General features: G+C 40.5%; 1 protein-coding gene across 4 annotated transcripts in view; it reads right to left on the reverse strand.

The window, feature by feature from the left end:
• Positions 1-14787: 14787 nt before the first annotated feature.
• Positions 14788-16202, reverse strand: part of LOC115903929 (golgin subfamily B member 1-like) — a 34417-nt gene continuing 33002 nt past the window's right edge. For all 4 annotated transcript variants that reach the window (XM_030948861.1, XM_030948860.1, XM_030948863.1 and 1 more), the window contains 2 exons: positions 16005-16119; positions 14788-15531 (listed from right to left, as the gene is read on the reverse strand). In XM_030948861.1, the coding sequence (XP_030804721.1) occupies positions 15373-15531; positions 16005-16119 (274 nt within the window). In that variant the 3' untranslated portion in view covers positions 14788-15372. The remainder of the gene's footprint in view (positions 15532-16004; positions 16120-16202) is intronic.

A 16202-nucleotide genomic window follows, 5' to 3' on the forward strand; every position in this document is an offset into this window, starting at 1 on the left:
TCACTGAAATACCAAATACCCTTAGGGAACAGAAAGGATGCATTTTAGTAGACTGGCAAATTAATAGAGAACTGTGCAAGCATGATTAATTAATTAACATCTGTATTAGTTAATGACTAAAAGCTCTGTGTTAATGCTGAGCTGTAGTAGGAGGAAAAACAAAAACAGCAGAGAACTTTCTATGTTTTAATGCAGAAGTTTAACAAGTGAGATTGATTTTTGTTATGATAAAAGAGCTCTTTGTTTGGAGAGATAAAGTTTAGTCTGACTTAACCTAGCAGTTAATTAATATAACCATGACACCATAATGATTGATAAATGATGTATAATTGAGTAGACTTTAGCAGGATACCTCTGTAGGAAAGAAAGGTTGCTGCCAACTGTTTTTATTTCAGTTCCATTGACCATGACAAATCCCAGGGCTTTAAATATGATGCCAATCTAATTTTAGCTTCTGAGAATCAGTTTCCAAGTGAGTATCTTGGACAGCAAAGCCAACAGAAATCATTTAGCCACTAATTCTTTTGTGCTTGGGGTTTTTGTTTGTTTTATTTTTGGGGTGGTTTTTGTTGTTGTTGTTGCTTTTGGGTGGGGTTTTTTTGTTTTGGTTTTGGTTTTGTTGTTGTTGTTGTTTAATCCATGAGATTTCAGCAATGAAATTTTAAAAAATAAAAAAATAAGAAAGAAAAATGGTTCAGTTTTCCTGGCAGCAGCTCAGGATTCTAACAATAAACTCCTGCAGGTTTTGGTTAAGCCTCTTAAGATTCCTGTGCTTGGGGAATGGCAATAATCTCCCCAGCACTCAGAAGTGTCTTTGGAAGCTACTTTTGGACACTCCACTTTTTGCAGGGAGTACCATTTGAAGCAGTGCTCATTTTGAAATGCTTCCCAATTTAAATACAACTCCCACAATAACCTTGACACTGCTTTTGCCAGGGCACAGAAGCCCAGGAGCAGCAGCACTTCACTGCCTTGATGTTTTGCTGGGACAGGGCACAGAAAGTCACAATGAAAAGAATTAGAAGCAAATGCCAAGAGTGCATTGCCCTGATAATAAAATCATGATGAAACTCTTACTGTGACACCCATTTTTAGCTCTATTTACAGCAGAATTCCCTTGCATGAATACAGTTCACTAATAAAACCAAGGAGAAAGCTTTTCTCATGGAGATTTGACAACTCCTCCCAGTAAAGTCTTTGACATCTGTTAAGAAGCCTTCAGTGCAGGTTCACAAAGCACAAAATAAATCCTCACTGAATACACAGTCTAGGCTGACTTTTGTTCCCTTCCTCAGGCTACCCTCCTGCTGAGGTCAAAGCTTTCTTGGAGGAAACTTAATAAAGATTTAATGCAAGAACACTTTTTTAGTGCAAAAAGTAGAAATTTGGCTCATTTATTGCACCATTTTTGTGTAACTGTGACATCCTCTGGCAGGTAGTGGGGAGGAAAACTGGTCCAACAAGCAGCTCAATAAACTGCAGTGTCCCAGAGCCCTGAATGTATCTAAGCTCTTATTCCAACAAACTTTACCAACATATTTGCCCAGCATGAGCCTCAGAGTCTAAGAAATAGTTTTGAGAGAGGAAAAGAAGTCATTCAAAGCAAGCAATAAAGTCAGAGGTGTTTACTGCTACTCCTCCTTTTTCTAATAAACAGAACTGAAAGCAGTACTGGTCAAAGTTACTTTGCACTTGTAAGACAGGCAAAGCAATGACAGATGAGGAAAAAAATTAGACTGGAAGAGATCTTTGGAGTTCATGTTCCTCATGTGCCACTAGAGAGTTTTCTTGAGGAATTGCTCCTTAATCTTCCTAAAGACTGAGACAAGGCTGACTGACCATGGCTCCCATCCTCCTTTTCCCTGCCATACTAGGTAATTCACAAGAATTTACTGTAAAAGGTTATAAAACCCTGATAAATGACACAAGAGTGCTGGTCCAAGCCTACAGAAAGAGGTGTTACTGAATTTTGGCCACAGATAAGAACTCCTGTTCCTCAGCACACACCACACCCCCTCTCCTGATGCTGAAGCTCCACGAAACAAGAGAGCAATGCAACAAAATCCTGCCAATGGAAGGGGCAGCCAACAACCCCCTGGTCTCCCACTTTGCTTGGCATCAGCTGTGATGGTTGCCAGGACCATCCACGAGACAATTCCACTCACTAACCCATCTAGAAGCTAATTTGTCAACATGGAACAAAAGCAGCCCTTTGGTCAGGGCAGGCAGAAGGAATGGCAGGAGAAGCCCTGAAGGGGGAGGAAAAGCCCCTGCCCTGCTGATGGCAACAAGCCAACAGCTCAGCTTGGAAGTCTGGGAAACTGCAGCCTCAAAACCTTGAGGATCCTAAAATAACTCTCTAAAGCAAATGTTAGCCCAAAGGGCTATCATTTTAAGCACAGAAAAATAATCTTTTAAATAAAGTGGTCAGATGAGGGAACTTTAATCCTTCTTTAGTGCTGATGAAAATGATTGATGCATCCAAGTTTCTAACCTGCTTTTCAGACGTGAACCACAGGGCCAGACAGAAGCTGGTTTGTCAAGCTGATGCACAGAACTCTGCTGTCAGGAATGCCACTTAAATATTAACCAGCAGCCTTCCTACCCTGAGCACATCCAGAGCAGAGGAGAGATGGTTTATTTATCCTGTATGGAATTTGAAGTAAAACTTCAACCAAATGAAATCATGTCCGTGGTGCCATCTGGGTTTATTCCAGAAGGATTAACATTCTGGATTGTTTTATTTTGGGGAAAAGGCTCAGTGAGGATTGTGACTTTGAGGCTGCAGCATGTAGAGACTTCAGGAGGTGATGTACTTGTGTTTTAAACTGCATTTCTTTGTGAGGGATTTTTATTTCTAATTCTCTTCTCCAAGAGCTGTTTCCCAGACTTCAGAAACAGGTCTCTCTGTTGAGTTTTATATTTGTAAAAATCTCTAACTTCACTATTCAGAATTTTTCCCCCTAAATTGATCCCTGCTCTTCACAAACTCCCCTCTGAGCCTCTGTACTTTCTCCCAGTGACATCAGCTGTTGTCTAGGAAACCCATCTTTGTGTTCTCCCAGCATCCCAGCCCCGATAATGAGAGAAATCCCTTTGCATCCCTGGGTCACATCACGTTCATTCAGCAGCTCTGGGGGGGAGCCAAAGAGCTGATTTAGGGAGCAACCTGCACAGCAAAATGCTCTTTACAGAACAGCCAGAGTGAAGGAGCTCCCAGAAGGAAATCCTTCCTGACAATCCCCAACAGAGGCTGGCTGGACAGGGAATTGCACACATTCAAGTTGATCTCTCATCTTGGGCATTTCACAGAGCAGTGGAAGCCAGGACTGCCTGAAATTCTTATCTGATTTAATTAGAGAATTAGAGGCTTCCAAGCCTTTTAAGAACATTGTTTTTTCTGGGCCAGACAGGAAATCAATTAAGAGTAAATCTGCTAAATTCACAGCCTGATCATCAACAGCTCTCTAGAAAACTGCTCAATATCAACATCAACTTCAGTGAAACCATGTGTTACTTCTTGGCTAAGAAGGGTTATTTGCCAACAGCTTTTTTTCTTGTTTTCTTTTTTTTTTTCTTTTTTTTTTTTTTTTTTTTTGCTGCAGGGCTGCAACAATGAAGCAATCTAAGGTTTACACATAAATACAAACACACACACATAAAATGTACAGAAGACGCAGCTGGAAGAAGCCATGAGGAATAATCTTGGTACTCCCATCTCAAGGAATAATCAGCTTTGGTTCTGTCTCTGCTCTAAAAAATGGCCTTTAGGATGGATGCTCTGTGAGGACCAAAAGTGGAAAGACATCCACAGATTGTGTCAAAGCAAAAGGGAGAGTGCTCATTCTATCTCAAAAGAGAGCAGATATCTAAAAAACATGGTAACAGAGAGCAGGAATGAATGGATTTCAAATAATTCCTTTTAGCACAAGGAGATTATTTGTTGTCCATATACTGACACCGTCTCCATGATTTTTTAATGATTTACCACACTCCTGCTCCCTTGCTCCAGGGAAAGCAAGCCTGCATTAAAATGATAATAAAAAAAAACCCTAATCCTGGTGATTTATAGTCTCTTACTGAGCTGTGCAAATGATCCACTGTCCTCAGAATATTAAAGCTATTTGCCATTCAAACCCAGATCCGATTTTCACAGTGGACCTCTCCCATTAATTGAAGGTTAGATCAATATCACTATTTGTAGTGTGTTTGAAATACATGCCAGGAGACATTTCCATATTAAAATTCAACAACATATTACACTGACAAACCCGTTCTTGCCTGAGGCCAACCTTAAACAGGAGATATTTTACCCTGTTAATCTCATTCTCCTCCACAGCAGCTCCTCACGTCACTGGGCTCGGCTTCCACCTTCACAAATTAAATTCACCTCAAAGCTTACACCTTTCACTGCTTGTTGTCACCACGTTACAGTTCTGGTCTTCTTTATGCCAGGACTGTTGTTTTCTGGAATGCCCTGCTAAACCAGCACAGAGAGATGTGGAATTTGGGTGGTTTTCACTACTCTGTGTTTTGCACACTGGTCAGTGTGATGGAGACTCGGCCACACTGTCACACTCTAGACAAGGTTCAGCACCTCTGTCCTGACTTTCTGGCTGTAGATTTGCAGAGAAATCAAGAGCTTTACCAAAAATGAATGCAGGCAAAACAGAATTTTAGCATTTTAGAGTTACAGCAACTGCCAATCGATCAAGTGGGACCCAAATCTTGCTCTCACCTTGCCCTTCAGTGCAGCCAGCCACGTGTCTCAGGCAGCAGTGAGGGCAGACAGCCTGAATGACCTCAGGGGCCTCTTCTATCCCTATTAAGAAGGGAAGTGCACTGGGACTGGAATCAGAAATGTGAATGCTGCCCACTATAACCTTTTTTAATTGTCTCAGGTGTATTTTCCGCTCCTCTAGTTGGACGGGAATGCACTATTGGGAGGCACAGGTAATGAGATCTGCAGGCTTTGCTTTTTACATGAAATGCTCATCAGGATCATCCATTATTAACCTCTGCAGCAAAAGATCACCAGGCCCTTTTCCTCTTTCATTAAAAGTTTGCCAGAATGAAAAAGGGGTCAGTTTATCCCAAGCATGGTGTCCTCAGTGACCTCAAGAAGTTTTCCACCAAGGTGATTTGCTTTCACCACTATATATTTTTCTCTCTTCCCTCCCTATTCTGTACATATGAAGTAAAGCAAATGTCATTTCTTCTTTGAAGCCCCAATTAACATGACTAACAACCATTTTAATGAATGGTTAATGATTAGTTTCAGGATTTTCCATTTCCATTTTGTGTCTCAAAAACACTGCTGCTTTTTTAAAAACATATTTTCTTGTATCTAGAGATTCTTAAAATGACAGCAAAGCCCCAATAGAGAGTCCACTAACTCCAAGAAAACTTCACCACAGATGGAACATCTAACTTGGAAGCAAAAATGAAGGGAAACCTCCCCAGAAGAAAACTTCAAATTGCTGTCTGTATTTTGTGAGTGAACATCAGGACCTGTGACATAACTGATGACAAATATCTCCCTCAGATCTTTTATCACTTACCAGGAAAACATCCCTGATGGGAAATGCAGAAATGAATTGCAGAGTTAGAGGAGGCTGAAGGCTCAGCAATCACTTCCAAAACTCCCATTTAAAATCTCAGTGGATTTAATAAATTGCATCCACAGAAGCCATTGCACCTGGGCTGCTTTATATGTAAAGTAACCTTCATGTGGATGCATGCTTTCCTCTACAATTGACTCCTAAGAAAATAAGGTGTTTCCCCTTAGAAAAAAAATGTGTGAGTAGGAATGCCTGTTTCTTCTTGCACTGGATAGATTTTTCTTTCATTTAGAAAGAATAACATTCAAATGATGATGACAATTTTTCCTTGTTAAAGCAATTCCGAGAATTAATGGAAGCTTATCACCAAATAAAAAAGAAGCAACTGTGGAAGTAACAAAATAGTTTGTATAAAACACAAATTAAAGTTTGAAAACCTAAAGAACATCCTTCACCATTAATACTGAAACAAGGGCAAGTAAAGTCTTGGCAAATTGAATGGAATTTTGCTTTGATCCTGTGGGGACTGCAAATGTAACTTGGTTGCAGAGATCTGAGGACCAGGGTTGGTGCTTTTGACCACCACACCGACAAGAAGTCAAGATTGAAATGTAACTAATGATGCTCAGGCAGGTGATAAGGCCAGCTAATAGAGCTATTCCTACATGTAAGGTGATTTATTAACAACCTGAGCAGTCACACAAACCAGAATAATAAAGTAAAATTCACTCAGAGGCTGAGGAAAATATGATTTCCATTTGCTTGAAAGACATGGATACTGGGAATTTGAGCTGACTGCTGTTCAACAGTGGGAATGAAGGTAAGATCAATCTCTCTCACTTTTAGGTAGCTAGAGTAGAACTTTGAAAAACTGCTTTTTGACAGATTTTGCAGCTTTTACCATTAAGAGACCATTTGAATAAGGAAAAATCACCTTCAGATGGATCTGGCAGCAATAAAAATGTTAAAAAATCACCTTAATCTTCATTGTACTTGGAGGCAAACTGTCCTCTCCTTCTGCATATGATCCCAAATCCCAGGATACACATGGTGGACATTTTTCCCACAGAGGTCCTCATGGAAGTCAGTATCACATCCCACAATACCATTTAAAGTGGTTTCATGGATACCTGTGCATTCCAGCCCTGAGTGGAAAGAAGTTTCAACACATTATTTCTCTCTTTATCTCCTTCTTTTTCTTACTGTTAAAATGAGAGGAAGTCTCACTAGTCCAAGCTGTCTCCCTAAGAAAACTCCAGGAAAAAGACAGCTGTGTGAGGCTAGGAGAGCAAGGACAAGGACAGCACTTTCCACTCACCTCATCTGGATCCTCAGCATGGTAATTATACAGGCAAAAGACTCCTGGGCATCAGCACCATCCATTGTCAATGGTGAATTCCTTCCCCTGTCCATCAGGAAGCTCCATGCCCTTTTCAAGAGAGGAGGATGAGGCAGCAGTTTCATTTTCCAAATCCCAGCCCACATAATACGAAGTCCATGTTTTCCACTCAAAATGAATAAGGCATTTCTGATACCAAGCCTGCACACAAATAATTGGATTTTAGACACATATTGCTGCCACATGGAACATCTCCAAAAGGATTTGGAAAGAAGAGTTGGAAAAACTTTAGGATCTACACTTAACACAAACTGAAGGGACAACCAATTGTGGGGTTTTTTTAATGAATGCTGACAGTTACTACTCCGGGGTCCCCTCTTGAACTGTGGTTCTTCTGTGAACACCATGTCATGCTTTCTTTGGGATTTCATTTAAAAGGAAAATCACCCAAGCCCATGGATACCTTTCCATTAACCCAGGTCAGGTTTTTACAGACAATGTTAATTGGAGATGACACCCTAGGATAAATTCTTTTACACTGATGGCAGGGCTGCAGCAATGCAGCAATCTAAGATTTTTACATATACACAAACACACACACAAACTCCAATACTGAATTTCAGAATTTAATGCCTTCACCAATAAAGTCAACTTTTAATGAAAAGTATGCTTTCAAATAAAGAACACGTAAATTACCAATAATTCATAATTACTGTAATGAATTTAATGCCATCAGTAATAAACAACAAGCCTTTAAACCATCTTGAAACCCAGATTTAGCACTGCAGTGTAATGACAGAGAAGCAGCCCCAGACACGTCTCCTGAAGGAGTTCTTCCTCCTCATTGTTGCAAACTGGGCTGTTCTCATGGTCTGCTGCTGGTTTTTATCTCCCAGCTGTATTCCCTCCCAGCCACTCCTGCTGCCAAGCTCACAACTTAATTAATTTATTTACACTGCTGCTGGATGGATGCATAATCTTCCAATTAAATATACACCAAAAGTGGGCACCAAGGGAAGAGCAGAGCCACATCTCCTTTTCCCCAGGTGATTCTATACCTGTATTCTGTATTTAAATCACACTTACTGCTATCCCTGGCTAAATTGACCATGTGGACTTCTGGCCCAAAGCCATAAGTTTTTCAAATACAGCCTGAGTAATGTATTTTTTATTATATTACTTTCAGTAAGTCATATATTAAATTATATTAAATAATAATATATTTTGATACATGGAACATATTTTATAACATAGAAATAATTTATTTTTAAAATTTTTATTCATCTTTTTACAGCCATATTAAAATAGACAGAAAGCATGCAAAAGCAAATCTGCCAAACTCACATCACCAAATTCAACCAAATTCACTGGGTTGGCTGTTTATTCTCTTTTGAGCTCACTTTTTTTCTGACCTAACACAAAACATCAGGATAGTTTTAAGGGTAAATTTATTTGAAGGATATCCTAAAAACAAGTATTATATCCAAGAAACAAGTATTATTATTCCCCAGAATGAACTTAAAAGGAAAAGAGATCCTCTCTAAATTTGAAGCACCTACAATATCAACATCTGTTCAGAGCTGGAGTTATTCATTAAAATCACCAGCTGTTCGAAACAATTCAATTCTATATCAATCTTCTAAGAAAAAGAAATAATCAGATGTTTCCAGAGCTGGGCTTTGGGATGCCAGGCTGTCCTTCATTTGAAGGTTTGGAATACAAATGTAGGGAGAAGCTGAATAAACCAGTAAGCAATTATGTGAAAGTTAAAAAATATATATCCATAAATCAGATGTAAGAAGAAAATTGCTGCTATTTCAGACAGGAAACAAATAAGGGAAGAGAAGGAAACCTCTGTGCTTACATAACTCCCAAAGTATAGGTGGTTTTAGCAGTGAGGAACAGACTTGGACTCATAAAGCAGGAGCCTGCCTAAAACTGTAGCACTTTGCCCTCAAAACCAGGCACACTCAGGCCCTGCACAGCCCATTAAATCTGACCTAATGATAACCAGAGTGTTAATGGATAGCAATACTCTACAAGAACCAAAACAACCCAGGGTTGATTTTATAGGTCATGAGAATGAAATGTGAGCAGCAAGCACACTGGCAAAGAGAAATTACTGAGGAGGAAACATCCCAAATGATCCCAGCATTTCTATTAAACATTTACATTGTCACCAGCACCAGAAAACTGGGTCCCCACACCTTCCCTGCCATCCACTGTCAGCTCCTGGGAACAAATGCCCAGGGATGGACAATGGCCTGTGCTCTTTTCCAGCTGGAATTTTGTGAATTGAAGCACAGGAGAGCAGGAATGCTCCATTCCATGGCTGCCTGTGCTCCCCCTCCATCCCCACAGCCCCCCCCCCCATGCATCCCACACTATCATTGCTGTCGTTTGCAATGAAGGGATGGGATCTTTTCAGGTTAAGAACGATTTATTGTTCAGATAAATCAGTCTTAGAGGCTGTGAGACTTTAAAGGAATAAGCCATAGGCTATAGCTCAAGAGTAGTCACAAGTTTCTTGGTTATAAGGCAATATATAACTTTCTAACTTGATAGACAGTTGTTACAGGGTTGATTTTGTTTTTCTAACCTATCACCTTCACTTCCTTTACTGCACTGTGGACACTTTGGTCTAATAGGCTTCTGTCTCCCCTGCACACATACACTTCTGTTATCACTTCTAAACTCTTAGCTTATTCTACACAACCACACCCCTACATTATAAACCCTTCACCATCTTATCAATACAGTTTCTTACTTACTTGAGGCATATTCTTACAACCATAGAAACATAAGTTTATGATTTTTCTGCTTAATGTTTGTGTATTATATTAGAAATATAAGTTAATGATTTTTCTGCTTAATGTTTGTGTATTGGTATTTTTACATCAATCTAAGTTTCTCCCAAGGCTGCAAATTAAACCCTTCAGTGTCTGTGGAAGTTTCTATTTTTCTGATTCCCACACTGCACCATTCCCACTCCTGCTCCCCCTCACACACCCAGCCTCAGCCTTTGGGGACCCCCCTTTTGTACCCAGTGGATGGCTGGGCACTGCACTGCTGTGCTTTTGTCCCATTTTTGGCACATTACCCAGGAATTCTCTTGTTTCCTCCACACCCTGGTGCTTTCAGGAGTAGGATTTCCAAGCGCTGGGAAGAAATTTGTGCCTTGAATCAAAATCACACAAGGATCCAGATCACCCTTTTTTCATATCTGGAGTAATCACAACACTTACAAACTCTGTTTCTTGTCCCTTCCCTACCAGTTTGGGCTAGGGAGCCACTTCCACAAGTAATTCCTCCATCCAAGAGACAAAAAGAAGGAAAACATAAGCTGCAAGAGCCCATTTAGTACCTGACCATTGTTTGAGTTACAGCACTGTACACCCTAAAAATAACCACACTACAGGAAAGTACATTGCACCTTTTTAACCTTCCTTAATTCCTTCTTCTAACTCAATTTCAGATGGGCTGCTCTTGCATCCAGCATTCCCCAGAGAAGGAACAGGCACTGGTGTGTGCTGTGCACAGGACAATTGCCAGATGCAGATGAGGGAACATAAATTATGGGCCTATAATTTGACTTTTTTTTTTTTTCCTACAGGAAAACGTTATTTCGTGCTGAATGCAGGTAGCAGGAAAATTCTGAGGTAGAAAAACATAACGGGATGTAGTTAGAAAAGTGTGCTTGCAGCAAGCAGGGAGAGAATGAAATCCATGTACTGTGCTTCCATCTAGTGGAGTAAGTGGGCAATTTATTTCCAAATATCAACTGAGGAACTCCCAGTGCTCCTGGATCAGCTTTGGTCTGTTCATTTGGAACAGCTTGGGTCCATGGACATGGCACAGTAACTGAGTTCAGAGACCTGGGTTATAACTGCACTTCATCCTAAGCAAGCAGAGTACAGAACAACCCCAGCCCTGTATCTCCCTTTCAGCAGCATTTTCTACAGGAAAACAGTACCAGGAGCATTTCCCTGTGAAGCCTCTCCCCAAACACTACAGTCTCTTCCATATGCAGGGCCAGATACTTTCCAAAGAGACCAGGACACTTGGGATATTTAAAATATTTAGCAGCTTTTCCCACGAGCACACCTTGTTGCCTGCACCTGGGACATCCTGGAACTGGCATTTCCCCCAGAGCTCATTGAACAGTGCCAAAGTGGTGCTGGACGGGGAATAAAGATGCCTTCTGACCACCCAGACATGAAATGCTAACTTTTGGCAACAGAAAAACATGCTTCAGGAGAAAAAAAATCAAAATCCCCCTCTCAAAGGATCAATAAAGGGATAGGAAGCCCCAGTCTGTCCTTTCCTCTGGAAGTGACAGTGAGAATGTCACATGGAATGTGAGATGTGGGCACCATCCACCCTCTTGCTCATGTAGGTCAGTTCTAAGGAGAGAAAATAACCCCCCCCCTGCACTTCACAGGCTTTTATCTCAATTTCAGTAATTTAATATTTCTCCAATTCACCTCTAATGAATTGCGACCTGTATTTTTTTCTTAAACTTTATCTTCTATCACTGTCAAATGTTTTGCCTCAGTAGGAACTTCACAACTGCCAAGTATATGTAAATATAAAAACAAATAAAACACCCACCTTTCCCACATCATCTCAGTTAATGATGATTCCACACTCAGTGGGATGTTCCAGGGTCAGGATGCCTCTTTTACTCTGTGCTTCATCCCCTACACTGCTGTATTTTTGACCCATTCCAACCATAAAACCCTGCAAAGGACATTATTCTAACATTAGTGCAATTTGTCAGGAACATCAGGGACAAAATACCATTTTGAACTTCAAATTTCCTGTGAAATACTGTTCCTGCTCCTACCCTCACAGAATGCACCCCCAAAACACGCAAGGAACTAAAATGTGAATTTCTGGGTAATCACTTTGGAATAATTCCTTCCAGAAAGACCAAGGCAGCTTCAAAAATTAAAAAACGTTCTGCTTGTGCTCACACAGGAGCCCAGCCAAAGTGAGCATCAGCAAACTCATGGTTCTCCACAAGGAACGGGTCCTCTCTCATTCCACAAAGGAAAAAAGGGAAGGAATTAGAGGTGGAAAAGATATTATTTCTCTAGATTCACTTATTCTCTTGCTCTCTCTGTCTAAGCAATTCCACTGTTTTGCCTTTTAACAGTGAGGTTCCCTCAGCGTAAGTCAAATGGTTTTGAAAAACTCATTAATATAAAGGGGAGAAAGATCATCTAAAAGAAAAATCACTTACTGAATACTGATTTTACTAAGTTTATCACATTTGCATTAGGAAGTCTGTCATGATTGCCCCAAATAATATCACAACATATGAGGTAAAATGTAATTCATCACACAGAACTTCAGGGGAGAGCTTTGACAGCCCAGAAAAATCAAAATCTGACTCAGGATATGAATACATACCAACAGGTGGGGCTCTTCTTCCTTAAGACACCTTCATATCACTAAAACACAGTATTTTTGGGAAAGAATAAACCTAACCAGCAAAGTCAATGGGTCTTACCATGCATGTGAAGTATCCACATAAATTCCCACTTGAATAGGATTTCCTAAAGCAAATTAATCAGGACACTGGCAGCCTTTTGTTTCTTCCAGAGGGGAAATCTCCTGCTGGAGCCCCCAGGGTTCTGTGATCCTGTTAATTGGCCTTGTGACCATGGGCAAGCTCAGCCACAGGACACACACTTAGCTCTACTGGGGCCTTAGCATAAATCCCACCTCTCCCAGGGGGAATTTATCTTCTAGAAAGTTCCTTGGCTTAAAATTAATTAATTGCATGCACATACCAGCTCTGTCATTAGTAGTTAATGGTAAATAAGCACCATAAACATCTGTTACTTCAAAAACTGCAGCTTTCCCTCGTGGAACATTGAAATTTGCTGGGGTTTTTTGTTTGTGTGGTTTTTTTATTGGGGTTTTTTTGGTTTGGGTTTTTTTTTGTTTTGGTTTGGTTTTTTTTGGTTTTTTGGGGTTTTTTTTGAGGGTGATCCTCAACCTCAAACAAACAATTAAAAATAACCCCCAGCAAAAGTTCTGTGGAAGCATTTGCCACGTGTTTTTTCAGCCACTCTGAAATGTGAAGAGCTCACTGCAGGGTCTATTCCATATTAGTAAGTGGCAAACACTTTATGGAAGTGCCTGTTCTGGGAAAAAGAACAAGAGGCAGCTGGCACAGGAACACCTCAGCTTCAGGAGCTGGCCAACACCTCCAAGACCTGGTTTCCCTGAAATTCATGGCAAAACCCTTCCCAAGGGCAGGCCCCACTATGGATCCCTGGGCTATTTTTATGACCTCTTCAGGCAGTTGATAGAAGGGAAAAATTTTATTTTCCCCTCTTTGGCAACTTCAATCTGTAAGGAAAGGTACTTCAGAAATGGGAAAGGAATGAAAAGCAGCACTTGTCCAGCAAAGTTCTTGTCCCCAACAAGGCAGAAATGGATTTTATCACACAAACTTGGAAAGAGCTTTAATGTGGGAATCATGTGTGGCAATGTTTATCCTTTAGTTCTAGTAGCTGGTGGGTTTGAACATTCATTCACATTGCCATGAATTATTTTCTCCAAAAACCCTTAGGAAAAGGCTTTGGACTGCAATAAACCCATTATTTACCAGCAGTCTCCAACATTACAGCACTGCACCCAGACTCTGGCTCCAAGACTACAAACCAGAGGGAAATTCAGGTCTTAAATACATCAGGAATTGCATCAGCTGAGACATTGGAATTTGAAGGTAGAGAATTTTAAACAAATTTCCTCCATTTGCTGGATCTCAGACCAAGTGAAGCCAAGCATTTAAATCATGAACTGTAGCATGAGCACACTCTCAGGGCAATACTTACCCAGGAAAAGCTGCTTCCTAAATTACATGAGCTCACCTCCCAATAACATTTTTATCAGCTTCTGGAATGGAGTTCACAGAATATCTACATTTGTCAAGCCATTTGACTTTTTTCCCAGTTTGTGCTTATCACAGTGACAGCACAAAGGCCTGAAGAAAACAGGACAGAATTTCAAACACCTCTGGATCCTTTCCCACTCACGGAGCCTCAGGACAGAAGGTTGCTTGTCTACTCTCCCCTCAGGTCAAAAATCCCTCACACTGGATAAATAAGACTGGAAGGGCCATTGCTGCCTTTGGAAAACATTCTGCTTCATTAGAACATAATTAGCTAAAAAAAGCTTATCATCATTCTGCTAACACCCATTTTCAGGCTGGGAAGTGATCATTAGTACTCATGTTCCCACTGTATCTGGTGTTTGAGAGTTATCTCAGTATTTGGGTGACACCAGGGCTGAGCACAGGGACTGAATCAGCCACTCAAAGGAGATGAACCATCACTATTTTTAAAAAAAACAATTATAGCAGAATATATTTGATTTATATAAAAATCCACACCTTTACCAGACTAAGAAATATTAAAGACCATCAAAAGAAGGTGGTTTACAGTATTTACCTGCAGCAGTAACTACCTCTTTAGCAGATAAATCACTTCACTAAAATATCTCCGAGTCAACCTTGTTTCTGCTCATCACTAAAACCGATGGAATCCTTCCTTTTCCATATTCACTGGGTTTTCCTTTTCCCACAAGATTCTTAGCTGAATTTACTGATTTGTACCTTGAAGCTGAAACATGTAAAATATGTAAGGTTGTGTCTTTAGAAGCTAGAATTTCATGTGTTCTGCAACTGAGTAACATTCTGCCTCCAAGACAGGCAGTAACCAAGCTCCACCAAGAAAAGTGCAAGTGAATTTAAAAAATACTGAACCCCCCACAAGTTACAAAAACTAAAAAATTACAAAAAGAATATAAGAAGTTGGAAATATTTATGTCACTTCAGTTGTGAATTTTTACTACATTTTTAATCATCAGCTTACCTCATTACCACATACAGATCTGTGCATCTTGATTTCTTTACAAACTTAATGGGAAAGAACCTCCTTAATTCTTTTATTTTCAGGCAAAAGAAAGAAAAACCACCTAACCAACCAAAGAAAATCAAAAATCCAGTAGTTTTTCCTTTATTGCACTCCATAAAACTTCTTGTTATAATCAAGAAGCCAATATACAGTAATAGTTTGATATTCCTTTAGAATTTATAGTTTAACTCTTAAAATAAAATTTGTATAGAAAAGATATCATTTACAACCCATTCAGTAGTAATCCACCATTATGTACCCACAAACGATATTAAATAACTTGTATGCAGCAGTTTCCTTATAGGGCAGAGGGGAATATTTTCTCCTTACAAATATAATATCCCACTGTAAAAGAGCAATTCAAGTCAACTTTGGAGCAAGTGTGATATGCAGGAGTTTCACTGGAGAAGCTCGAGGCTGGGTGCAGTGTCCCGGGGATTTGTAGGACTGTGTCCAGTGCACAGCAGAAGAGCAGCATGTGAGGAGCCTCGGGGCTGGCACTGCCCACAGGGAAAGGAGCCTCCCAGGGAGGGCAGTGCATTCAGAGCACACCAGCGAGGCACAGGACAACAAGGAGGTGTAGTGTGACCAGGTAGGTGAGGAATAAATAGCGGGATTTGGCTCGGGCCGTCAGCAGCTTGGAGCAGTAAAGGCTTCGCCCCCGGAGCCAGCGGCGCAAGGAAAGGGCTCCTCCTTTCATCTGGGGAAGAGACAAAAGTTATCAGAGGAAGAATCAGGAATGCAAACCAGGAACAGCTCCCCTGCAGCCTGGATTTCTGAGGCACTACAAACCTTCTGTCTCTGACACAGCAACTGACCCCAAAATACCACTGATGCCAAATACCAAAGCATAAATGATTTAAAGGCCCCAAACCCAGCACTGAGAGAGGAAAGGAATAAATCCAAGCTGTGTATTATGCAACTCCACACATCAACATGCATACTGCATTTTGGGCATGCATAATGAAATGCAGACACAGTTTATTTAATAGCCACACGTGTAGTATAAATATGATTACATACCATTTTTAACCTGGACATATGCAGTGTGTTTGCTGGCATGGTTTACACAGCTGCTGGTCTTAGACTCACAGCCCCCACAGAAAGAAATGAAGGATGTTTTTCCACCACTTTTAAGGAGCTGAGGGTTTTTAAAGGCTTTCATTCCCTTACCTTTCTCACAACAACGTGTTCACTGGGATTGATAATTAAGGCTTCCCTCTCCTCCTCATCTTCCATCTGGACAGTGTAGTCACTGGGGACAGACCTGTAACTGCCTACTTCAAATCTAGAGAAAAATTCAAGGCACAGAGATATGCACTGCTGAATTATCTCCTCTTTTAAGTACTGAATTGACATAAAAGCAATTAT

The sequence above is a fragment of the Camarhynchus parvulus genome, chromosome 5, assembly GCF_901933205.1.
Source record: "Camarhynchus parvulus chromosome 5, STF_HiC, whole genome shotgun sequence".
Classification (NCBI taxonomy): domain Eukaryota; kingdom Metazoa; phylum Chordata; class Aves; order Passeriformes; family Thraupidae; genus Camarhynchus; species Camarhynchus parvulus.